General features: G+C 52.2%; 1 protein-coding gene and 1 pseudogene across 2 annotated transcripts; one reads left to right on the top strand and one right to left on the bottom strand.

Annotated features, from left to right (window-relative positions):
- Positions 1 to 283: 283 nt before the first annotated feature.
- TMEM130 (transmembrane protein 130) lies at positions 284 to 15,207 on the bottom strand. 2 transcript variants are annotated; one of them, XM_033096936.1, is made up of 8 exons: positions 14,844 to 15,207; positions 9,190 to 9,495; positions 7,797 to 7,956; positions 5,375 to 5,541; positions 4,799 to 4,883; positions 4,183 to 4,385; positions 2,083 to 2,192; positions 284 to 1,640 (listed from the first exon to the last, which is right to left on the bottom strand). In XM_033096936.1, exons 1-8 carry the CDS (start codon positions 14,926 to 14,928, stop codon positions 1,452 to 1,454), a joined length of 1,305 nt encoding a protein of 434 aa, XP_032952827.1. In that variant the 5' UTR covers positions 14,929 to 15,207; the 3' UTR covers positions 284 to 1,451. The 2 variants fall into 2 exon arrangements, with proteins under 2 accessions (XP_032952827.1, XP_032952828.1); XM_033096937.1 differs by having other exon boundaries at positions 284 to 1,604; positions 14,844 to 15,206.
- Positions 14,927 to 21,484, top strand: LOC117016620 (nucleolar protein 16-like; annotated as a pseudogene).
- The last annotated feature ends 1,285 nt before the right edge of the window (positions 21,485 to 22,769 follow it).

The following is a 22,769-nucleotide window of genomic DNA, read 5'->3' as shown; positions in this document are numbered from 1 at the left end:
TCAGACTTGGCTGCATATCGGTCACCAGGGGACACTTGGACCTGCCTCCAAGAGACCCTCATCAGACTCTCATCAGAGTCTGACCAGTTGGCGATGCAGCTCGAGCAGCAGTTTGAGAACCACTGTTCCAAACCCCTAGACAGGTCTCCAGGCCCCAGACCACAGCTCTATCCAGTTCAGTTCACCAGAGAACATGCCAAGGATGTCCCGATGCAGCCAAGAACCGCTCAAACTTCTGTGCACGGAAAAGAAAGCCTTGGGCCACCCAGCATAGGCTTGGCTATACTCAGAGCACACAAGCTTTATTTAGCAATTATGATAGTATGTTATGAAAATGAGCTTCACAACTGTGGGTATACAGTTTTCTGCACAAAGTCTGAGAGCAAATGATTACAGCAACAGGGCTCTGCCCCCATGGCCCCAGGCCTCCACCAGACAGGCCCAGGTTGCTCCCAGCACCCCTGAATGGTTGGATGGAGACCTAATCGTGGTCTTGTCTATACTGAGAAACTGCTCTCTCTACCTGATCTGCCTACCCCAGCCACTGGGCCAGACAGGTTGGTTCCCCTGCCAGGTTCTGCCTCTTCCTTCTCAAGCTACCCCCCACCCCCAGGTAAAACTGGGCAGGAAAGAACACCTTCCCCTCCCAGAGAACCCAAGTCCCCACTGGCTCTACTTCTCTTTTGCTTCAAGGCCTTTTCCTCAATGGAAGTTAACATGGTCTCAATAAAAGGTGCTATTTATAAAACACTTTATACTCACAAAGCATTAGCTCTACCTGCACCCAGCCCCCAGCAAGCAGGCAGGGAACAAGGTGTCCTTAGAATGGGACCAGGTAGCCACAGGGACAGCACAAAAAGGGAGGGGCCAGAACCAGGAGCCATTGGGGCCCAGTGAAGAAGGTCAGATTTCATCTTAGTTCTAATTCAGGGTACATCCCAGCAACCTACTGGACGGATACAGAGGAAATCATCTGAGGTGTCTGTGTGACACGTGCGTGTGTGCGTGCCTGCTTGTCTGTATGCGTGACCTTTCATGATGTGTCCTTAATCGTCTTTGACCTTCCTCCTAGCTCTCTGACTTTGGCGGGGCTGCCTGGGGAGGAAAGCCCAAATCCCAGATGGAGGCAGACGTGCCAACATGAGAGGATTGGGCGAGGCACAGCTCTTCAGAGGCCACATGGAATGTCGAGTCCTGCTTGGGGCCTCTTCAAAGGCAAGGGGTCGGGTGGAGGTGACTGAGAGGTGCTTACAGCAGTGGTTAGACTGGACAGGAGGCTGGGGGCGGGGCTGACTGAGGGGGGCTTGTGTCAGCAGCTGGACTGTACAGATGGATGGCTGGCCAGGGCGGATGGCCCTACACTCATGAACCCTCCTGCTGGGTGCATGCACCACCCTGCCCGAAGCATCGAGTCGGCAGTTAGTTTAAGCTGAGACGGGCTGTGGGGCCGCTCACACCGTGTAAGTTTTGACAGACTTATAGAGGGGCGGCAGTAGCCTGTGGTGCTCGCGGACAACCTCCAGGTACTCAGATGGTGTCTCCAGCAAGAAGGGCCCACAGCACATCTGGCAGCAGCACTTGACCCCAGTGGGTGGCTCCGGATTCTTGTCAGACATGGGGGAAAAGTCAAAATCAGCCACCTATGGTGAACAAAACCCCATGGGTCAATCACCCCCACCCCTGCCACCCTCCCCGCCCCCTGCCGGGAGCCCCTTTAGGTGGCCTAACAAGCTCAGCTGCCATGGCAGCATGCACAGAAACACCTTCCGGGAGCCACACAGCACTTCGCTGTGCCCGTGGCTTATCTCCCTCTGGGGCTCCGTCTTTCCACTGCCCTCTCCCTTACCAGCTCATGGGCACCGCTTCCAGGCAAGTGGAGAGCACAGGACGTAAGTCCAGTGGGGAGAATCCAACTCGACAAATGTGCCTGGTCTATGGGTGCCTCTAAGGCACATCTCCATCAGCCCAGGGCCTTGTGCAGACATCCAGACCCCTTCCAAGCGCTCTGGCCTGGCCCTCATGCCCTCCCCAGAGACCCTCTCCGGGCCCGGCGGCCCAGCCCCCACCCTCCTGAGCACTCACCTCCGCCACGTCCTTCTGGTGTGCATTCCTCAGGCTGACGTACATGATTAGTGCCAGAATCATGGTGATAATCGTGGCGCATGGGAAAGCAAAGACAGCCGGCTGCATGCCTGGGAGTGAGAGAGGGCGCCGTCACTGGCCTGGTAGTGGCTGCGGAATGCCAGCTCTCAGGAGACCACAGCAGGGGAGAGAGTAGTCAAACCCCTCCCCAGGTTTTCCTCGGCTACATGCATCCCAACTAGGTAACCCCAAAAGGCAAAGCCAGGATTTCACAAAAACCAAGTTGGCATGCGCAAGGGTTTCCAAATACGTCCACAGGTACTGATCGTGACTGTCAAGGGCTGCGGCTCGTGTCCCCACCCTGAGTGCAGGCTGGAACAGCCTGTGACGGGTGGTGGCACAGGACTTCTAAGTCTAGGCCATGGAGGGCTTCACAGCTTCCTCCTTGCTCTCTTGGGTGACTTGTGTCGGGGAAGGGAAGCCAAGCAGCCCTGTGATCTCTGTCAAATCTTTCCATTCTGTGGCAGCTCTGGGGTCACTCGTTGACCCTGTTGCCAGGAAGCTGCAGGGCAGAGCAGGAAGAGCCCGGGGTCTGGAGTTAGGTGGTCCGGTTTGAATCCGGACTCTGACCAGACGACCTGATACTAATGCTAGCCTGAGACGCTTCCATGGGGATGTCACAAGGTGAGATGGGAACGTGCCAGGTGCATGGCAGGTGATCAGCAAGTGTGAGTCCCCTCTCACTGTCCCTTCACCCTCCTCCTGTGTCCCTGCCTATAGACACCACCATATGCCACGAGGATGTTTCCCAAGAAAAGGCAGCATAGGTTACCTGGAGTGCTGTCTTGTCCACAGAATTCTGGGGGACCCCAGGCACTCAGTGCCCAGGAGGTGCTGGGGAGGCAGGTGCCCCCGAGGGTGCCCACAGGTCCCAGACTCTGCCTGGCCGAAGGTCAGCCAGGGCCTAGAGTGGAGGGCAGCATCTGCTCAAGGGCTCCGAGGGGCTGGGGAGACTGGAGGGGACAGTGACAGCATCTAGGACACTCACAGGGCCAACCCTGGGGACAGTGCAGCTGGGAGGCTTCCCCTTTTGTACTATACAGGTGGGACTCAGCTGGGCGTCTGAAACCATCCCTTAGAGTCCAAGGGTCCAACTTTCTCCTCTATATAAGGAAGCCCTTCTCCGGGTCACAGGAGAGTCCCCCTGGAAATGAAGGGTGGGACGTGATGCCATCATCCGCTAATCCTGTGACCGTAAGCCAGTGGCAGAGCCTGACGATGGCGTGGAGATGGGTATTCTGGGGGAGGAGGCTGTGTTCTTAGGGGATGAGAGGGACCTTGCACTTTCTGAGCAGCTCACACAATAGTCCCATGAGTCTGGCAGTCACCACGAGGGCTGCTGGTTTTAGTGGTGGCAACAGTGCTGTGGCGGAGGCCACGTGCTGGGGGGAGGTGATGGGGGCTGACAGGAGTGACGGAGGGTGCATTGCGATCATGGTGGCTCATTTCGTATGGGAGCATTCACATTGGAGACCTGTGTGGCATTGGTAATGTCAAAGGGACATTGACAGCTACGGTGGTGGTGACGAGAGAGCTGAAGCTGGGGTGACGCTGGGACGGCACGGCAGAGATGGCGTTGGTCCACGTGGGTGGCACGGGGGCCGATGGGCGGGGTGTGAATGGCCATGCTGAGGGCCGTCAGGGTGTAGCAATTAGATCACAGAGCTGTCTGCTGGCTCTGGACGGTGCTGGAAGAACTGTCAGTAGTGTGTGTGTGATAACGGTGGCAGCAGTGCTGGCTGAGTTGGCTGCTGGTGGCGGAGTTGCCTGTGGTGATTGTTCGTGGTGCTGGTGTTGAGGGGGTGTCGGGAGAACTGATGGGTGCTAGAGCTGGTTGTTGGTGGCGCTGGTAGAATTTGGTGGGGGCAGGGTACGGCCAGTCGGTCAGGGTGTTGGCTATTGATGATTCTCGTGTTGGAGGGGTTGGTTGTTGATGGCATTGGCAGAGGTGGCTGGTGGCAGCATACTGGTGGTGGTGTCAGGGTTGACTGGGTTTTGCTGCCTCAGTTGCTCTGGAGCGGAAGGGGCGGTGTCACTTACTGGAGGGCCACACCTGGATCCTGTGGTACTGATGTGTCTTGCTGATGACATTCTCGGCCCGGATGCTGAAGCAGTAGTCCCCAGGATCCCGGAAGACGTGGGTCAGGTTGTAAGCTGTGTTGGCCACGGGTACCGGGTGACATTCCCCTTCCTCCAGCGGGAGGCACTCATGCTTGAGACGCCAGCACACAGTCAGAGGGGGGCTGCACGGAAATGAGGGCGCTTTTTTCAGAAACGGCTCGGCCAAGAGGGTGAACACAGATCAAGTGCAAAGGCCAGGTGGCCGTGAACTTCAGTGTCCCTTCCAGGACAGCACAGCCAGCTGTCCTGGCCTCTGCTGCACACCCTCCAGGCCAGGGAACACAATGGTACATAAGAGCCAATGAGACAAACAGGGACATGCACAGACTGCTAGACGACACAGAACGAGTGCTCCAGTGACACATGTGGTATGTTTTCTGGAGGAGGTGGCATTTGAGTAGGATCTGAAAGGGGAAGGAGGCTTTTGGTCTACGGGAACATTTCATGTTATCCGCCTGCCACAGCACAGGCTCAGAAGACGGAAAACGCAGGTCCATCTAAGGAACACCAAACCCAGAAGTTCCATTCCACTCACCTTCCCAGGAAGTTCAAGGTCACTGTCATCTTTTGGAAGCTCTCAATTTGGGTGGGCCCCGAGACCTGGATGCCTTGAAGGGTTTCTGAAAGGCAGAGAGGACCTTGTTAGCCTGGTAGCTCAGGACAAACGTCTCAGGGCTCCTAGAGTCCGGGCTGTGTGACCACCACCCTGCCCTCTCCGGCCCTCTCCCAAGGGTGGGTTGCAGATCCGTCCAGGGCATGCTTGTGTCCTGCTTCCCCGGGGGCAGCAGCAGGCGCCACAGCAGGCTCAGTGAGGGGGCTGGAGGAAGCAGGCAGAGCTCCAGGAACCAGGACCAAGGGCTGGCTCACATTTCCCCCCACACCCCATCATCTGTGCTGCGTGGGGAAAGCACCATCCCAGTTAGTGGCCATAGCACAAAGGAGAAATCTCCTGCAGCGCCCAAGGGCCCCCTCTCACCAAAGCCAGGGAGAGATGGGTCTCAGCGTTCCCTCCTGTGCCATAGACTGGGGCACAGTCCACTGTGCTTGAGCAGAGGCTGCTGGAGCCAGGGAACAAGGAGCGCTCCGCCCGCCCCCGCCCCCAGACACCCACCGTGCAGCTTCAGTGAGGCAGAGAAGTCTCCCGTCTTCTGCGTGATGCTCTTCCCAGCATCCAGTGTTGCCTGTTCCCACTCGGCCACCACTTTGAGCTTCACAGTGAAGTTTCCAATGATCGGATAGTTATAATAGACCATAGCATCTCCAGTCACCATCTGGGTGCTGTAAGGTGACAGGGAAGAAGTGACTCATATGACTTCTTAGAGTCAGGGGTGGCTCAGTTACCAAGGCCTCATGTGCAAATCTGTCATCATAACAGCAGCCCCCAGAGCCCCCTGGGGCTCAAGGTCTGCTGTGCTCGGGTAAAGTGGCTGTTGGTTGTCTTTGTGCATATAAGGTACAGGTGGGAGAACTCCCAGCGACAGGTACCCGTCACCTGCCAGGAAGTGTTCTGCTGCCCCAGCCAGGAGTCTGGGAGAGGCTGTGTATTAGAGACAGGCCCAATCTGGGGAGGGGAGAAGCATGAACTTTGGAGTTAAAACACACCTGGCTTTGAATCTCAGCTCCAGATTTCCTATCTCCTCTGTAAAACAGGGAGGGACATATCCAAGTTATATCATGCTCTTTCCCTTCAATTACCTGAATCACTTTTTAAGAAGTCTAATAGCAATTTAAAAAAAGAAATCTTTGCGTTTATTTGTCAATGCTCTTTATATAGATGAAGTTTAACAAACTTTTATCTATTGTATGTCTTCCAACTATTTTCTCCCAGTTTAAACTTTGTCTTTTGGTTTGATTTACTTCTTTCACACTCAAATTTTAAATCTGGTGATGCCAAATCTAGCAGTTTTTCCTTTATATTTTCCACCTGTTTTTATTCTTAGAAATGCGCTCCCCATTGTCAAATTATCCAATTGTATGTGTTTATCTACATTTCAATCTAATCCTGGTTCATTATGTTTAATTTTGGAATCTATCTGGAGTTGCTTTTGTTTGGGATCAAATTGTTTTTCTCCCAAATAGTTAACCAAGTGCCCTGCTACCATTTATCAATCATCTATCTATACTCACTGGCTAGAAATACCACTGTTATCATCTACCTACTAGATGTGTATATACACTTAGGTTGTTTCTGCCTTTCCTGGTCTGTTCCATTTTGAGCTGCCTTTTGTTGCTGCAAATTATCTGTAGCTTTAAAAATAGTTCTGTATGCATTTCCAGTTCCCTCCCCATCCCCATTCATCGTCATTCTGCTTTTCCGATTTTTCCCCCTTCTTCCAATATTGAGAAATTCCCTTTTCATCTTTTAAATCTTTTTAAGGTTCTCAGTATGATGTGTGGTCTTATTAATGTAAATCCTACAATTTTAGGCTCAGTTTATTCTCTCAGTTTTTATGTTGTATAACTATTATAAAATAATTTTTTGATTGCAGTTGCATGGAAAGCTATGAATTTTGTAGCTTTTTTGGTAAGCAGCTATATTACTAAAAATCTCTTTTTAGTTCTAGGATTTTTCAGTTGAGTCTCTTGTGTTTTCCAGGTAAATAGTATGGTCATCTGTGTGTGATGATTTTTTTTTCTCCTCCTTTATAATACTTATATTTCGTTTCTTGTTTTATTTAGAGAGGCCTGTTGGACCAGCCCCCTTGCTTTGGGGAGAGATGCTTGTCTCTCTCTGCACAGTCCCCTGCAGTAGAGAACACTTCCTCCCCTCTCCAACGAGAGTCTGCATGTCTAAAATCGTCACCCAAATCCTTTTATCTTCAGAGGAGAGAGTCCTTGGGTTCTTGACATCTAGCCCGAGAGCAGCCTGTCTCTCCCGAGCTGTATCTCCATTCCACATTTTTCTGCCTCCGAATCTTGGCATTCCTTAAACCAGCTGTTTCTTAGGCTTGCAGAGGAAGACACTGGAATACCAGTTTTCCAAGGTCATCAAAGGCTCAATAATCCTTCACATGACATGCAGCACTCCTCACCCACGTGGCACTTACAAGCCCGCCTCCCTCCTCAGCCAGGAGCTTGGGGGGACTCGAATGGAGCGAGGGGTCTTCACTGGGCACTGCTCTTGCATGAATTTGAGGTGTCTGTGGGCTACTTGGGTTCAGTGCTTGACTCACACGTCCTGACCGGCCTCCTCTAGCCTGGCTTGTTTGGAGAGAAGGAGTAAGGAGAAATGAAGCCAGAACAGGTCCCTCCAGAGTCAAATGGAGAAAAATCCTTCCTACATTGACCTTCCTTAAAGGGCTGTTGGGCACCAGTAACCTCCTGTACTAGGTGGCAGGTACCTCAAAGGTAGGTCCCATGACTGGCTCCCCCTGGTCCCCACACAGCCCAAGCTTGGCAAAGAGCAGGTGCTCAAGGAATGTTTGGAGTGAGAGTGGGCAGGTGAAAGTGGGACAGTTCAGGTACCCTCATGGGACAATGAGGCCCCCACCATGGGCCGTGGCTTTGGGGCATCGAGGGGGGTAAGGACATACCCGTCTCCGAAGTCCCAGCTGTAGAGAAACGAGGCGGTCTTGAAGAAGTTGCTCGGGTCATGGAGGAGGAAGGAAATTTTAAGGACTGTCTTGGCGAGATAGGAGCTGGGCCAGGGCAGGGACGAGTTCTGGGTGACAACGAGGTTCCCCACAAGGAGCTCTGGGAGACAGAAACCAAGGGAGGGTGAGTTCATGAGATGGCAGGAGGGTGGAGCCAGGGAGTGACCTGACACATGCCTGTGGCCAGAGCAGCTTCTCCCCCACTGGACCTTTCTGGTTGTCAGAGCTGGGTGGTGGCAAGAGGGCCCCTCCCCCGGGTCATCACGTTGAAGGCTCACAGCAGGTGTGACATGCATAGCTTTGCTCCTGCACCCTTTTCACTAGGACCATAAGCTTGCTGGCACCAAAGGTGCCCAGGAACAGAAGGAAATGCACAGGCTTTGAAAGTAACTTTTGGGAAATATTTCAAAATATTAGATGAGCCTTAAAAAATTAGCAGTTCTACTGATCGTATCTCCACACCCAGTGATTTGGGCTGAGTGAAGACTTCTGCTCAGGTCTTCTGTTCTTAAAAAAAACAACTGTAAGAGCTGATGTTTTTCACCACAAAAGCAGAGGGTAAGGCCTGCTCTATCAAGCTCGTTTGGAAAATGTAGAAAAGTAGCATGAAAAGAAAGGAAACTGCCTGTCATTCAAAACATAACCATCGTTGACGTTCTGAGAAACCGCAAAGTACTGCTGTGTGTACCTGTACGGTACATGGTGTATTAACACGGGTGACCAGATTGGTTATAGAATTTTGTGGTTTGCTTTTCAAAATTTTACAAGCACGGGTATGAGTGTTCGCCGAGGACATTGCAAACTCTTTGTAAAGGTCATTCTTATTCGTTATACAAATTCTATCGATGTATTTAACAACTCCCCTTATGGTTGCAAACTTAGCCTGTTTATATTTTCTTCTATTATAAACACTACTGCAATGAACACCTTTGTGCATAAATAATTACCCAAATAGAGGTTTATTTCCTGAAGATAAATTCTTTAAGAGACTATGAACTCCAAGAGATCAAGGAGGGAAATTGGGGGAGAAAGAATGAGAACGAATGGGCCAAAGAGTAAAATTAATTTATAACCATTGATACATATTGATCAGCTGCTTTCCAAGGGGTCGTATTAATTTATATCCCCAGTAGCAATACATACTATAAGTGTCCATTTCAGCGCAACACTGCCAGCAGTGGGTATTACCATTTTCTGATCTTTTGTTAACTCAGCTGGCAACAGAGAAGGGACCAGGGGTCTAATTTGCATTTCTGTGATTACTGGCCAGGCTGGATGTTCTTCTCTGCACCAAGAGTCTGAAGGCAAATTAGCAAACAGGAAAGGTCCTCACCTGTGATGGAGGGGACGAGGAGGCTCCTTGCCACAGGCTGGCACATCCAGCAGTTGGCGGCGGTGACCCAGACAGAGACGGGGAAGTCCCCGGGCTCGTTGCCCACAGCGCGGATGGTGGAGCTGAACGCCTCATCCGTCTTTCCTGTGAGCAGCAGTGGAGTATGGATCCAGTGGAAGCGATAGAAGTGAATGTTGGTGGGCAGGACCAGGCTGCCGTTGTCACTGGCCACCAGGCTAGCTGTGATGGTCACCTCTGCCCCCGTGGTAACAGGGCTATCAGTGGTGAGTTGGAGTTCATACAGGCCTACAAGCCCAGAAACAAAAACTGTGTATTAGAAGGGGACGTGGCAAGGAACCCTACTGCCACCCTCTAGGCTGGCTTCTGTTCCGTTTTACAGGTGGAGAAATGGAGGTCCAGGCAGTCCATGTGACTTGCCCAGGAGGCACACAGCTAGTTCATTGTCAAGCTGGGATTCCAACCTGGGCCCGACAGACTCCAAATCACACGTTCTTCCCAGTGTCCCCAATTTATATCACAGAGCATGTGTATGGCATGGGCCGGACCTGGACAGACTTACACCTTAGTGATGTAAATGACTGCTGCACATGTCACCCGAAGAACCACTGCAGCTGCTGCCAAGGAATGCCCACGATTACCCACTCTTTTGGACTGGTGGCACACAAAATTCCAATTTGAAACACAAAGCTGGAGGCCTTCCTCCTTGACAGTGGAGAATGAGCCTTGGGAAGAAGGGCCACTGTGACCCGAGCCAAGCCCTCTCCTCTCTTGGCCTGAGTTTCAAAATCCACAAAGGGAGAGGTTCTAGATCAGCACTGCCCAATACGGCAGCCACCAGCCATGTGTGGCGAATGAAGTTGTAATTAACATGAAACGAAATTTCAAACCCACTTTCTCAGTCACACGGGACACCTTTCAAGTGCTCATTGGCCACACGGGGCTACGGACCACCATTCTGGGTAGAGCACATACGGAATAGCTTCCTTCTCACAGGAAGCTCCACTGGCTGCCCTGCTCTACATGACTTCAGGATTCCTGCCAGGGTCAACGCTGGAACTTTGTGATTCCAGTTGGGTCGACTCCTTGGGAACGTGAACTGAAATCCTGGGGATGCAGCTCTTACGGGGAACCCCAGAATTAGTCTTGCGGAGAATGGTGTCTTCAGCATATGGAATGGAGACCAGGGAAGAGGGCTTTTACATAACACTTCCCTCCCGACCACCACATTGAAGGTAAGACTCACTGTACCTGAAAATAACGTACAAAATAAAAAATTAAAATATGTTATTAAAAAGTAAAATAATCAGTAACAACCATTGTTACCACATCTGGGCATTTCCTACTATTTTTTTTTAAATCATGCTCTTACTCTGAGATTATATATTCTATTGTTTTTCCCAATTCTGTGTCATAGGCATTTTCCTAAGTCATTATTCTTCAATTGCTTTAGGTGGTGGCGCAATGTTTTATCATCTAAACAAGGTAAGAGTCTAAAACTAAAGCTTGCTTCCATCATAAAAGTAATACGTATATATAAAGAAGACTAGAAATGTCCTATTATCCTACCTCTCTAAGATGACAGTTGCTATCATGTTGCCGTTCTCATGTCTTTTTCATGCATACACGTTTCTAATTTAGTCAATCACACGGCACACAATTGTGAACTATTTTCTTTTCATATGGCAACATATCAAAAGCATGTCCATGGTCACATTGATACGCGTGTCCACAGTTGCATGTTAATCCCTCAGGCAGGTATATCTTCATTCCCAGCACCCTCCACGCTTGTCAGTACCACTACTGCACGGCGTGGTAACTCTTCCTGTCCTTTGTCATTTTCCTCTGCAGGTGAGATTTCTGAAGGGCTTCAGGCTAAGCAGTGCCCAGCCTGCTGCAGTGCACACCTGGGCAGAAGAGGTGAGGCAGAAGGAAGGGGGCCCAAGGGCTGCCAGCCCCACTTGCTCATTTCACTCCCTCCCACCCACCTTGCGGGCCACAGGCACCCCCTCCCGTGGCTTCAAGTACTTCCTAAATGCTGATGGAACCCAGTGAGGCAGACCTTTCTAGGCTCCAGACCCGCACCGAGCAATACAGTAGCCTCTATCCATATGTAATTAAGTTTAAATTAACCAAGGTTAATTACTCAAAATTAATTAGTTCTAAAAGTTCAGTTCCTCAGTCGCATTGGCTGCATTTCAAGGGCTCACCAGCCGTAGGTGGTTAGAAGCTATAGCACAGATCCAGAACCCTTCCTTTACCACCCAAAGTTTTGTTGGATGGTCCTGTACTAGACCCTCTGGACTTCTCCGCAAACCTACCATTCCCTTCACCTAGCACTCTGTGATGGAGAGGGTTAGTGGATCCAGCAATCCCAAGCACCCACCCCAGGCCTCTGCCACTCTAACTCCCCCTTCGTGGGCAGGCTCGTCTCCTCTCCATCACTACCAACCTGCTTAAGGCCAGCATTCAGCACTGTCTGGATGACTGCTACATCCTGTCCCTGACCCTTGGCTTCCAGTCCTGCCTCCTCTCAGCCACCCCCAGCGACAAGCTTCCTGCACAGGTAATCTCATCATGAGCAAGTGTCAGGGTGAAGTCCAGATTCACAACTGGCACATCCATGCTCTAGCCGGCCACTTTAAAACTTGCAGTTCCCCACCCCGTGCTCAGAGCCTCCTAGCCTCAGGAGCTTTACACATGTTGTCCCCACTGCCCTTCTCCACCTGTCTGTCCGTGGATATAATCTCTTCCAGGAAGGATTCCCTGAACCCCTCATCTCCTTGGTGCTCTCCCTGAGCACACAGTTGTTACCACCCCATGTCTGGATCATGGTTTCCTTGTCTTCCCGACTGCACTGCAAGCTCCTGAGGAAAGGGGGCATCTCCATCTCCCCTCTGCCTAGCAAAGTACTTGGCACATAGTAGGTGTTCAACATTGCTGCTGCTGAGTGGCACTTGGACAGAAGGGTGTGGCAGAAGGACCAGCCCAGTTGGCAATGCCCCAGGAGACCGTTCACCCACGTGGTACTGAGCCCTGTCCTTGCCCCACCCCCACAGGTACTAAGGACACCAGAAGGACAGGACAAGCCTCCTGCCCTCAGGGAGTTCACGAGAGACCTGTTGGACTCAGCAAAACTGTGAGGTGTGTGAGTGTGTCCTCAGCTGCGCCCCAATCGCCTGTGGCGATGCTGCCTGTCCCCACTGCTCCAGCCTTTTGCCTCACCCATGTCCCAAAGAGAGGATTCTAGACTCTGTGGCAGGAGCTTCCTCAGGAAGATAGGGTATGTATTTTACATTGAGGGACTAAGTCCCCTGAGCCCCCTGGGATCATGCTCTTGCCTGGGGCCACAGAGCAGATCTGCAACACCCAGGCTGAGTTCCATTCTGTCTCCCTCTGGCTGGGCGGTAAGTTAGCATTTGGCCAGGGCCACGCAGAAAGGGACGCTCAAAGAGGTGCTCAGATAAGAGGCCATCCCCTCCCCTCTCCTTCTTGGTCCTGCCCACCCCCTGTCGAAGAGCTTGGGCCAGAGTGAGGCTGGCAAGTGGCGGGGACATTCGGCTGGTTGCGTGCTAATGGCCATCCAGCATCTGCAGCGAGACGGGCGCATGTCAGGGCGCATGTCAGCACGACGCAGATCCGTTGCCAGGGGAATGGAGTCGGGAGGGCAGCGGTCTCCGGTGGGAGGCGGGAGGGGTGGGGGGGAGGGCTGTGGCTACAGCAGATAATGCGGCAGATGCTGGCGCAGCTCCTGGGAGACCCTACCTGTCCAGACCGTCTCCAGGGGCACTTTTTCTCAAGCATTTTTTTTTTTTAAAGCAGATGTTTCACAGCACCTGGGTGATGCTGTCCCTCTTCCTCAGGGCTCTGGGAAGTATCCAGGACATCCAAGCTGAAATGGACCATGAAAGCTTTGCCACATGTAGCTGAAAGGGCCAAGCCCAGGTCCTGTTACCCTATCCATCCAAATCCATCTTTCCAAGTTTAGGAGCCCAGGTGACACAGCCTTAGAGTACAGAGCAGCCAAGACAGGGGCTTCAGGGGCACCACAGGTGCCCAGAGAGACTCAGTGCTGAAAGGGCCAGAGCAAAATGCAAAGGGGCAACTGCCGCAAAACTTAACCCCCAGGAGCAATGCCCACAGCGGGCCCCAGGGCTTCCACTTGGAACACACACATTTTCCTTGACACCACAGCACATGAGGCCCTGAACATTCTAGAAAATGGCTACATCAGCCTTTTCATACTGCACATGTAGACAACGCAAAATACTTCCCAAGGAACCTCTGAAGCCTAAATAACACAATCGGGAATTAATTAATGGTCCAGGACACGGACTTCTGACATCAAACCCTGGAAAGCGCACCACGTGGCCTGACCCAGACCCTATGAAGAGTGAAAAGGGTATCTGAGCCTTTGTTTTTGTCCTGTGGGTTTTCCCCAACCCCATTTCTTGCTATTTGACCATATCCTGGGTGCAATAGGCCAGGCTGAGAACCACACATGACTTCCAAAGAATTCTTTTTCTTTCTTTTTTCTTTTCTTTTTTCTTTTCTTTTCTTTTCTTTCTTTCTTTCTTTTTCTTTTTCTTTTTCCTTTTTTCTCTTTTTTTTTTTTTTTTGATAATTTAGGCCACATTGATCATTTCTGGACACATGTAACCTAATAGACAGGAGACCCCATTTTTATATGAATTTCTAAGGGAAAGCAGGTAATCCTGACCAAGCACAAGTACCACAAAATTCTCTTATTTCATCCCGGAAATGCAGTTTTTATTTTATCTTGTGGCTTTTATTTCACAAAATTGCCTTAGATCTCTTCCTCTCTGTCCCATTATTTTAAGGTGGGTAAAGAAAAATGTCGGATAATATTTAACACCCTCCATAGCTGCTCGCGTCCCAACTGTCCCCCAACAACTCTGCAATCTGGGGTCTTTTTTGTGGTGAAAATGAGGCAGAAAAGTTGGTGCTAGCCTTCCAGCGGTGGGGTGGGGTCGGGGGTGGGGGATGGTGGAAGCGCTACCAGGGACACCGGGTGGGACCCGGTGGAACCTGCTCGGGGTCCATTTTGGAAATCATTCCCAGAGAGGAAATGGCAGACTAGCCTCCTGGGCTCTAAAACTGCGTCCTCCCCTCAGCTAACACAAACAGGGTGGAAAGGTTCTCCAGATAAGGCGACATTTTAAGGCAAAAATCGCTGCTCCGCGGGCAACTGGGCCGCGCGCTCCCTGGGGGGCTGTGCCGTGATAATCCACCCGGCACATTTTCAATCTCCCCGTATTGTCCACCCCCTCCTCCAGCAGCTGCGAGTTCCCCAAATATTGGGATGGATGCACGGGCCACTGCGCACGGTTCCCAGGACAGGGCTGATCTGGGGGTGGTAGCAGGAATCGAGGGGTGCGGGGAACTCCCTCCAGTGGCGAGGCGACTTCTGGGAAGAGCGGTGAAGGGAGAGAGGAGAGGGCTTCTCGGCGCCTAGCTGGCCTTGTCCCCTCCGCAGAGCGGTGCAAGGGCTCGGGGGGAGGAGAAAGGTGCGCACAGGACGCACGGCGCGAGCTCCGCAACCCCAGCTCCTGGCAAGGACCCGGGGCGCACCATGGCTTGGGGAGGGCGGGCAGCCGGCCCGTGCGGCGCCTTACCTGCGGCCACCCCAGCCGGGGCCAAGGGCAGGAGGCAGGCGAGCCAGAGAATGCGGCTGACGCACGGCCACAGGGCCGGGGCCATGGTGGCTCCGGGAGTGGCAGGAGCCGGAGAGGATGTGGCTCGACGCGGTGGCGCGGGCCGCTCTTCCGTACGCAAGGCGCGGGCTGTGCGGGGAGGTGCAGACACGGCGCTCCCTCGTCCTCGCTTCAGGACGCGGTGTCGCTGCGCACCGCCGCCTCCTACAGCCAGCAGTGCCGACCCCGGCCCACGTCAGCCACTCTGCATCCTCTCCCCACGCTCCCTCCCGCGTCCCTCGGTCCCTCCGTTGCCTCGCTGCACCCTCCTCTCCCCAAGATCCTCCCCTCCACTCCCCAGGTCCGCGCTCCTCCAGTCTGCGCCCCCTCCCTCGCCCCTCCTTTCCCTCCCCTCATCTGTGACCACGGGCTCTGACTCAGCCTCCCCAGAGGTGCGCGCAGCGCTGCGAAGCCGCGAGCGAGCCCCTTTGGATTCTTCTCCAGGTGACATCTCTGCTCGTGACGCACAAGGCTTGGAGATGTGGCTCTTGATTCAAGAAACGTTGAGCGCCTACTGTGTGCCAGGCGCTGGGCGACGGGCCTGGAAACACCTCACATCCCTCCTGAGAGAGGGGCTTGAGCACAGGGGCCCTGCGCCGGCAGTTATTCCTCAGTCTACCCTCTCTTTGCCTCCTGTAAAATGGGGCTTATGCTCGTACCTGGGCCCACGGCGACGTCGCTGTCACTGAGGGCCTTGCAAGACTCAAGCAATCACGATGAGGAGTGACCAAGTGGCTCCTTGGTCACTCCTGGGCCTGAGCAGGCATTTCCATGTGCCACAACAGAGCAGAGAGTGTCTTGCCTCCTAGAAGGTAGCCAGGCCTGACTGGCCTTAAAGACCGGACACCAGCAGCCTGGGTCCTGGTCCCAGGCCTACCTATGATTTACTCTGTACCTGGGCAAGGGATCGTGCCCAGAGGAAAGGGGTGGTATGGCTCCTCCAGCCTGGCAGGCCATGAGGGACCCTGATGGCATGACCCGCTCTATGTAAGTTCCGGCAGTAAAGGCATTGCCCTACTCTCCCACACAGCTGGGGGCTCTGCCATCTAGCTCACTGGAATGCAGGTGGGAATAGATCTGAGTGAGCCCCCTTAGGAAAGTTAAAAGTGCTAGAAAGATGTCACACCCCAGTTGCCTGTCACCATCATGGGGACATAAGAACCAGAAGGCCTAGAAACCAGACGACTGGATTTTCCCTGAGAGTTACATGACCTTGGGAAAGTCACTTTCCTCTCTGTGCCCCAGTTCCTTTTTCTTTCACATGGAATAATAATAGTCTGTACTCCAAGCGATGGTCGCTCGTAAAGATAAAATGAGTGCTTCGAACATAGTAAGCTCTCATTCGTGTTGGCTGTCATTAGAATTGCTTGAGGACTTGGGAGCATTTTGCTTCTTCATCAAGAATTAAGAAAAAATTATGCTTGAGAAAAAAATAATACGTCAAGTTTACAAATCGAACTTCAAATATTTAACTCTTTAATATTATTCAAAGGTCTGGTTGTTAGTGGTTTTCAAAATGTACTAAATGCATAAAAAGAATAAGAAGATGTATTAATTTTTAAATGTGTAACTTTGCATTGAATAATAATTTTGCAGTAGCCATCCTGAAGTTGATGTTGATGTGACCCCTCTTTGCCTAATTCCTGTCTATTGGCCAGGATTCCCTACAGGCACCCCTGACCCCAGAACCCTGCCCTCCCCTGGGCTCTCACAGCACCTGTCGGGATGTTAATTCTTGTCACTGAAAATCTTTCTAAAGCAGGTCAGTGGGTCTGTTGATCCTACCTAGCAAGGTGGTAGAATGAAAACTCCCTTTGGAAACAGAAGGGCAGCAGCCCTGGGTTAATATGCCCACCACAAATCTTCATTGTCCTGCACTGGAAATGTAACTGTGGGATGTGGGGCCACTGAGCTGATACTAATCACCCCCAGATCAGCTCTGGAGAGGCTTTGGGGCTACACCCTATGACAGCCGGGAAGGGGCACGATGGAGTTCAGCTTGAGCCCTTTGTTGGATTGACCATGGCTTCAGGCCTGGGTCTTGGTCTGTCCGGGCAGCTGGAGTTTTCAGACCTCAGGATACCCAGTCACCCTGTTGAAATTCATGAGAGACTTAGGGAAGATAAGATGCTGGGTTATTAATTCCTCACGGGGAAGGTTCTTGACAGGGGTGGAACCCTTAGGGCCAGTCTCCCAGAAGCTCAACAGGTGAGGCAAAGGCGAGCAGGGACTCCAGCATACCACGGGACAGTGGAGGGGGGATGGCCTCTTGGTGGCTTTCAAAAGGTCAGGCTGAGGCCCAGGGTCCTGACCCATTCTCTGCAGAGACCACCTAGGAAGACTGCTCATGCCCACCGGAGGGATATTTTGGGGCACGCTGTATCCTCCTTTTTAGTGTTCCAGCTGACCCTGCCTTATGGGTTCCTACAGTATTATTCCAAACAGGGTACAAATTTACACATAGGTTCATGGACTGAATCATGTCCCTTGAGAAATCCATATGTTGAAGCCCTAGCCCCCAAAGTGACTGAATTTGGAGACAGAGCCTTTAAAGAGGTAGTTAAGGTTAAATAAGTTCATAAGGGTGGGCCCTAATCCAATAGGATTGGTGTCCTCATAAGAGGAGGAACAGCCCCTAGAGGTATCTCTGTCTCTTCCAGAGCACGAAGAGAGGTCATGTGAGCGCAGTGAGGTGACGGCCATTTACAAGGCAAGAGAAGACGCCTCCAAGTGAAACCGACCTTAGCGGCACCTTGATCTTGGACTTCCAGCCTCCAGAACGGTGAGACACATTTCGGTTGTTTAAGCCTCCCAGTCTGTGGTACTTTGTTATGGCAGCTTGAGCTGACTAAGACAAGACCCGATGGGCAATGGGAATACATTGGTAAAGAAAGACAGAAGGACCGCTTACTGTCTAGGACGGGAAACATGATAAATGAGTACAGAAATCATTTCAGATTGTGAGGTTATCGGGGGAAAACACAGTAGTGTGACAGTGGGGGCAATGGTTTTCTTATATTGGGCTTTCAGGAAGGCCTTTTTGAGGAGGTGACATTTGAGTTGATCAAAGATGACGAGGAGCTAACTTTGTGCCTCTGAGAGAACATTCCAGACAGGTGTTGGTGGGCATGAGGCGCAGCAAAGCCATTGTGGCTGGGAGGTTCGCAGGGCCAGGTCATACCGTGGAGCTGAAAAGTCTCTGGAGGGTTTTAAACAGAAGAAGGGCGTGATCTAATTTACCTGCGAGCAGTGACATTGACACTGTCCCCAACCTCTAATTCAGGTGATAGAGAAGAAAATAGGTAATAATCATAACAGCATGATGGGTATTTTGCTAGAAGCTGTGACCGTGAGGAAGCGAAGGGATTTCACCAGTGTTGGGGCGAGGCCTAGTTTTCGTTCTTTCTGGTGTGCCATTAAAGTGAAACTTATCAAAGGATTTGCCTACCTGCTGCTTTTTTCTCTCCCCTCCCTGCCAACAATATTAAACAACCAGTCAGCAGGCTGGTTTCAGCCCTCAGATTTTTCAACCTTCCCCAACTTTGCACCTCCTACTTCTTGTGGGGGAGGGGAGGGGGCCACTTCTTCCATGTGGAAAGGGGTGTTCTGACCTATTTTATTTCTCCTGGGGCAGAAATAATTGGCACTAAATACATCCACTCGCAATCTCAGCACTTCATTGGAGGCTTGTTCTTGAGTGGCAACATGATACAAGCAAGGAGCCTGTTTGCCAACAGGGCAATTTTCCTCCAAGAGATCTGCAGGTATTGCAAGCTCTATTTTTGCGAGGTGTGAAAAGTATCTCTCTAGAAAGGGAACACAGAGATTTTGGGGAGTTAGTGGTGCTGGGGAGTGCGGGTAGGAACAGTCAGGAAAGGGTAGGAGGTGGAGCCAGGACCTGGAAGTGGTAGAGGTAGATCAAGTCAGCACTTTCAAACTCTGTCCAGCTAACATGGTAACCACGGGTTACCAGGAGCAACTCACTATTCACCCCCTCCCATAGATGGAATGGAGTCTGTTTGTGAGGCAGTGACTGGGGTCTGGGATGGTTCAAAGGGCGCCTCCGGAGTCACAGGGCCAGGAGCCACCTCCTGCCAGTCAACAGCTGTAGGAGAAAATAAGAATGCTAAGGTCCGCCTCCCCATCAGATCACGAAAGGGGCGGGGTAAGAGGAATTTGCTGAGCGTTATACGCAGGCGCACCCGCTCATTGCCTTCTGGGAGTTGTAGTAATCAGCACTGTATAGCTACAGGGAGGACTGCGTTTCCCAAAAAGCCTGCCAAGCCGGGCGCGCAGCCGCAGGAGGGAGTGTGCTGCGCGAGGTGCTGAGCGCGGAGTCTGAGTTGCCCGAGCGGTGCTCAGCACGAAGCCCAAGGCCAAGGGGAAGACTCGGAAGCAGAAATTCAATTACAGTGTTAACCCGAAGTGTGTAAAGCGGAATGCTCGATGGAAGGCAGCGCCACGGATTGAGTGGCGAGGGACCCGGGGTTCAGGACACCGGGGGCCGGGACCGCCAGCGAGATTATGGTTCCGTTGTCTCGCTCTCGTTACTTGTAGCTCCCACATCCAACGTGCCCCGGACCACGTCACGTTGGTGCGGCACAACCTGGCCGAGATGGAGTTGGCTCTGGATCCCCAATAAGGCGGTGCCCCTCCTTAAGAGAAAGGTACTGGCATAGCAGGGTCCTGGCTGTGCCCGCACCCCGCCCCCGCCATACTTAGCTGGGTTTCAGGACTTGTTCCTGCCCATTACCTGCCTCGCCCTTGCAGGGTTTGCGACCTCCCCGCAGCCGACTGGGCCAGCCTGCACCGATTGTGGTTGAGGGTCGCCTTACGACCTCCGTCGTACTCCCTCCCAGCACACCTTAGACTTGGGGTAGAGCTTCCCCTTCCCTTCACTAATTTTTTTCTCTCTGAAATGAACTTGTTTGGAGCCCTTGACATCTCAGTAGTATTTTCCAGAATTTATCTTTTTCTGCCCTTACCTTTCCTAATAAGGACTCCCCAGAGTTTGAGATCTTTACACCTTGCCCCCTATGCTTCCCTGGGGCTAGTTTCTCCCAAATAAGTCTTTTTCTGGACCACCCTTTTTCACTCAGTAACTTCATCCCTGCTTTATTTGAATTCGCAGCGCTTGTAAATACGTGGTGGGTATAGTATATATTTATCTTATCTGTTCATTGTCTGGGCCTCTTTCCCCCAACACAATCTCCGTGGGGACAAGTGCTGTGTTTGGTTCACTCTAAGTCCCCAGTGGTACTTAGGATGTGATGTGCAATGAATAGTTAACCTAATGAGTGGGCTTGCTGACTGAATTTGTCCCATTGCCTTTAGGCCAGTTTTTTATCCCTTGGTGCTAGAGGAAAATGGCACTATTGTTTCTTGAACAAATACAAAGCTGCAGCCAAGCACTTTCAAGTTGCTCCTCCCCATAGAGGAGACCCAGCGTCTCCCCCTCACTGTAAATTATAAAGCACTTTCGTGTGCACTTTCATTCTATGATCATCTAAGAAGTGAGGCAGGCAAGGGGTATTACGCCAATTTCACGTAGGCACAGCCAGGAATTGCTTGCTTGAGTCTCTTGGGAACCGTGAAGCCTCCAGGGCGTTGCTTCTCCTTGTCATCTACTCCTGCCTGATCTTGCGCAGGGATCCTTGCGCGTAATGCAGTAGTGTTGGGATGGGCACGAGCCGCTGGAATTTTCCCTCACCCAGGGTCCTTTGTCTCCTGGTCTCACTAGCTGTTCTCTGCAGGTCAAGGCCACGAAGGTGGACCTAGAGGAAGGGCCTCAGGAGCTCGTGCGGAAGCCGTCTCATAGACTATGGACGCTACATGGTGGAGAGCCACGCGGAGGACTGCAAGGTGAGTGACTCAGGCCTGGCAGGAAGAACCACGGGCCGTTGGCAAGGCACCCAGGCCATTCGCAATCTGATCTGCTTGCCTAGTGCCTAGTTCCTGGGACTGAGCGGAAACAAAGGGAAGACTCTAGGAAAGCAAGCCCACTGACAGAATGCTTATAGCTGGGATAGGCTGAGTGGCTGTCCCATAGGTATGTTGTTTTGTTTGCATGGTGGTATTTTTAAAGAACTTGAACTAGTTGTCATTTTAATTATGGGAGGTTTTCAAATAAACATCCATGTTTTTGGCTTGTTAAAAATCAAAAGATCTGGCTACACTGGACCCCTGCGCCTAGACCAGATTTGTTGACTGTGGATGGAGCCCAAGCCGCTCAGCTCGCCCTAGCTCCTGCCTGGTCCCTGTGGGCATCTGCACCATTTTCCCCACATACACCACGGCTTGTGAGGTGAGGAATCCGAACCTCAGGGAGCGGAAGTGGCTTGCCCAACTCCGGCTGAGCTAACATTTGAACCTCTGCCTGTCCAGCCCTCAAGTGGCTCTTCTCCCTTCTAAGGCTATGGCCCAGGAGGAGAATTACTATCAAGATTCTCCAAAACAGATTCAGAATAAGATCCATGTCTCTAAGCATTTTTACCCAGTAGCGTGGCAAGCCTTCGTTCGTTCTTTGCAGAAGAATGAGATGGCAGTTAAGTGACTGGTTTATATCTGCCCCTATGATGCCTCCTCCTGGACCCGAGAAGCTGGAGCCAGGGTTTGAGGCAAGGAGGGGTGTGTGGTGACAAGGTGGATCTGGCCAAACCCCGTTCTCTGGGGCCAGGCCTGCCTGATCTGGGTGAGTGAGGACGTGATGACTGTTCGTAGGCCTACAAGCAGGATGTGAGGTCGTCACTGGGCCTTGTCTTCGTCTTGATATTTCATCCTCAACTACTGAGAATACAAAACTCCTCTGGTTCCTGAGGTTTCTCCTACAAGAACCTAAGATGTGTCTTTTCACTGCTCTAGTAAGGGGCTTAGTGTTTTTACATAGATTTCACATAAAACCCTGTAAGGTGTGTGATTTTATCCTCATCTTACAGGCAAGGAAACTGAGGCTTGAGAAGCATTAAAGGCCAGGGGATTGAAGTCGTCTTTCCAACAACTAAGCCTAGGCTCTCCCTTGCTGCCTTGCCTTTGGCTCCTGAAGGCAGCCCCTCTGTCCCACATGGTCAGGACAGGCTGGGGGAGTCCCGGAAACCCCTTCCCTGTTGGGCTCAGCCCCCTTAGACTGCAGTGACTGGCCACTAGCCCCCTCGAGCACAGGCGTGAGGCTTTGGCGTGCAGCAGAGCTGCTGAGGCCCCTCATGACTGGCCTTAACTTCTGTCCTTCACAGCATCCCATCCAGGCTTGGATGAGGCTGGCCCCCTACTGTTTTCCTCATTCAGGTGCCGGGTTTAGGAAGCCTTCCCTACCACTGTCCCGTGCCCCGGGCTGTGTAAGCGTCCTGTAGTCCCCATGCCCAGACTTCCTGTAGTGGTACCACCCCCGTCAGAACTGCCTTTCGGTCTGCTTGACATCGCCTACCAGACTGGGCGAGTGCAGGGACCTGGCCTGCAATCCTCAGAGCCCGGCCCAGGGTGCTGGGGGAACGCTTATAGAGTGGCTGACTGCATGGCCCTGTGACCTCCATGCTGACCTCTGGCGTGGAGGCACTCAGATGTCCCTGCTCCCACTGCCACACCGTGGCTGACAGGGCCAGAGCCAAGGAGCGGGAGGAGCCTTTGGGTACCTCCCAGAAGGTACTTTGTTAGCCCAAAGCTTATGTTCCTTACCCCCACGTGAAGGGCCAGGGGACCGGGACTTGCTGGTGACAAACTATCTCAGGAAGTGTTCTGGGACCGCCCTCCATAGCTGCCCCTCACTGGGACTGCAAGTACCCAGCACGTACTCCTCAAAGTCAGAATCCACAGGAAACCACTTCCGAGTTTTTGGCATTTATTATGCAGTCCCTC

The sequence above is a fragment of the Rhinolophus ferrumequinum genome, chromosome 24 (assembly GCF_004115265.2).
Source record: "Rhinolophus ferrumequinum isolate MPI-CBG mRhiFer1 chromosome 24, mRhiFer1_v1.p, whole genome shotgun sequence".
Classification (NCBI taxonomy): Eukaryota; Metazoa; Chordata; class Mammalia; order Chiroptera; family Rhinolophidae; genus Rhinolophus; species Rhinolophus ferrumequinum.
The sequence above is the reverse complement of the archived record's forward strand: the minus strand, read 5'-3'. Positions and strand labels throughout refer to the sequence as shown.